Source organism: Atta colombica, unplaced genomic scaffold (genome assembly GCF_001594045.1).
Source record: "Atta colombica isolate Treedump-2 unplaced genomic scaffold, Acol1.0 scaffold205, whole genome shotgun sequence".
Lineage (NCBI taxonomy): Eukaryota > Metazoa > Arthropoda > Insecta > Hymenoptera > Formicidae > Atta > Atta colombica.
Genome location: NW_017259300.1, coordinates 855,377 through 857,561, shown reverse-complemented (window position 1 = coordinate 857,561; position 2,185 = coordinate 855,377). Strand labels below are relative to the sequence as shown.

The 2,185-nt window shown below is 32.6% G+C and overlaps 1 protein-coding gene across 1 annotated transcript in view; it reads left to right on the top strand.

Annotated features, from left to right (window-relative positions):
* The window catches only part of LOC108687362, a 27,786-nt gene extending 26,077 nt beyond the window's left edge, over positions 1 to 1,709 (top strand). The window contains exons 5-6 of the mRNA XM_018193071.1: positions 219 to 300; positions 1,399 to 1,709. Coding sequence (XP_018048560.1) covers positions 219 to 300; positions 1,399 to 1,545 — 229 coding nt within the window. The 3' untranslated portion in view covers positions 1,546 to 1,709. The remainder of the gene's footprint in view (positions 1 to 218; positions 301 to 1,398) is intronic.
* Positions 1,710 to 2,185: the final 476 nt, after the last annotated feature.

Genomic DNA, 2,185 nt, shown 5'->3' with positions numbered 1-2,185 from the left:
CACACACACACACACACACACACACACACACACACACACACACACACACACACATCTAATGTGGCTCGCCCTAGATAGTGCTACTCCCCTCAAACCTTTATTTCCCGTAATCTGCGTCTTGGCGCATGTGCTCCCATCATTTCCGCAGAGGTGCCGTATTTATCAAAGAAAGGATATGAAAGCTGAGTACGACAGGCGTCTCTTCCTTTCTTTTACAGGCTTCGCGCGCTTGGCGTTGGCAATCGAGAGTACATCGCGGATCTCGCTGAGCAAATACGACGTAAGCGGGACAAGACGTTGGTAAGTGCCGTATGATCGATGACGATTGCGCGACGTTGAACGGTAATTTGAATCGGAATTAATTGTACCGATCTCTTGGCAATTTCGTTGCCGTCTGTTACATTGAATCATATTGATACCGCTCACATATCGATGATGAAATCAAGCAATCTATAAGAAGACTTGTTAAATCTTGAAATGGACCGAAAATAAAACTAGATTTAAAAATACTTCGCTTTTAATATTCGATCAATTTTATTTGATTATCCTATTATTATTTTACATTGTTTTATAAATGAAAAAATATTTTCGTTATTTAAAAAGTATTTGATAATAAAATTTTCGTGTAAACTACTGCAATAAAAATTAAATTTGTATTAATATTTGTATTAATACTAAATATTGTTATATTAATATTAAAAAATTATATATTTTTGTTGAAATAAATTCTTTGTGGTGTTTTAAGATGCTTATTAGCATCATTATTCAATTTAATGAATGATATATATTTTAGCTTCAGTTTACTGATTGTGTTTCCGACAGCAATCGGTGCGCAGTTTATTTAAAGGAAAGTATTTAAGATTTACATAGAAATATTATTAAGTACTAAGATCCAGCCTCGACCATACTTGGCGCTATATACTTATTTGTATTATTCACATTGGTGATCTAATTTAATTTATCATTAAATAATTTTTGTAGAAACCCAGAAAATAAAAAAAAGTATTTTAATGAAAAATGGCATTTCTAAGATCTGTCTTTTTTAGCACCTTATCAATTTTGTAGTGCATAGTATTTAAAACGTTTATTTTATAATGTATATATTTAAAAGATGTTTTAATAAAAATGACATTTTTTAATTGCTCTCTCTCTCTCTCTCTCTCTCTCTCTCTCTGCCATATTTTTTTCAACAATTCATCAATTCTACGTTGCACCGTACTTAAAACATTTATATTTGAAACGTATATAAATTCGTCTTTTTTCACTAGTTTACAAAATGAGACTACATATTAGTATTTTACAACTATTAAGTGTGACTAAGGTTTACATGGAATATCTTTCTTTCTTTCAGTTTTTCTCTAACGTTACAAATCATTCCGTACTTGGATCTCGTTTCAGGAAGAACGGCGGATTGAACAGGAAGGTTGTCGCAGACACTTCGATACTTGGAAAAGGCTGTGGGGTAGACCCGGCCATGGTGCCCCCATAGATCACACACAACGGAACAATCTCTACAACATCCTCCATCGACCGGCTATCTATTGAATTTTCTCGTAAAGTGTTTCGCCTTCGAGCGAGAGTAAAAGCGGAGGTGACTCGGTCTCTCTGCAAAATGCCGCCTTTTATTATACGAAACGAATAAGGAGGAGACTATTAGATACCAGCGACCAATGCGAGATAGGAAGTATCGTTTCCACAGGGGATAGTAGAGGGGCATAATATATAAATAATCCTCCTGGTTCTTCGAGGAGGATAGTGAGCGAAGTGCATAATATAATCCCTCAATTAAATATAGATTAAATCTCTCTTATGCAGACTGTTTATTTTCAAAGTATAAAATCAAATTTTATAACGTATACAAGGAATTTAACTGGATACCGTACTTGAGATTCGTCGGTTTTAATAAGATTTTAATGAAAATTATTTACATTATTTTCAAAATAAGCCGTTCATACAGTAATGCATTTTAGAAATATATTGGAAAAAAACATACAGTAATTATAAGTAGTTATATCTAATTGGAAACATTTTCTAACAATAATATTTAATATATAACTACGCTGGGTAATTAAAATCAAATATGATGAAGAAAAAGAAAATAATAAAAGATCATACGAGAGATAATAAAGATATTAAAAAATATATATATGTTAGCGTTAGCGTCCTTTGTTTCTTATGAACCGAC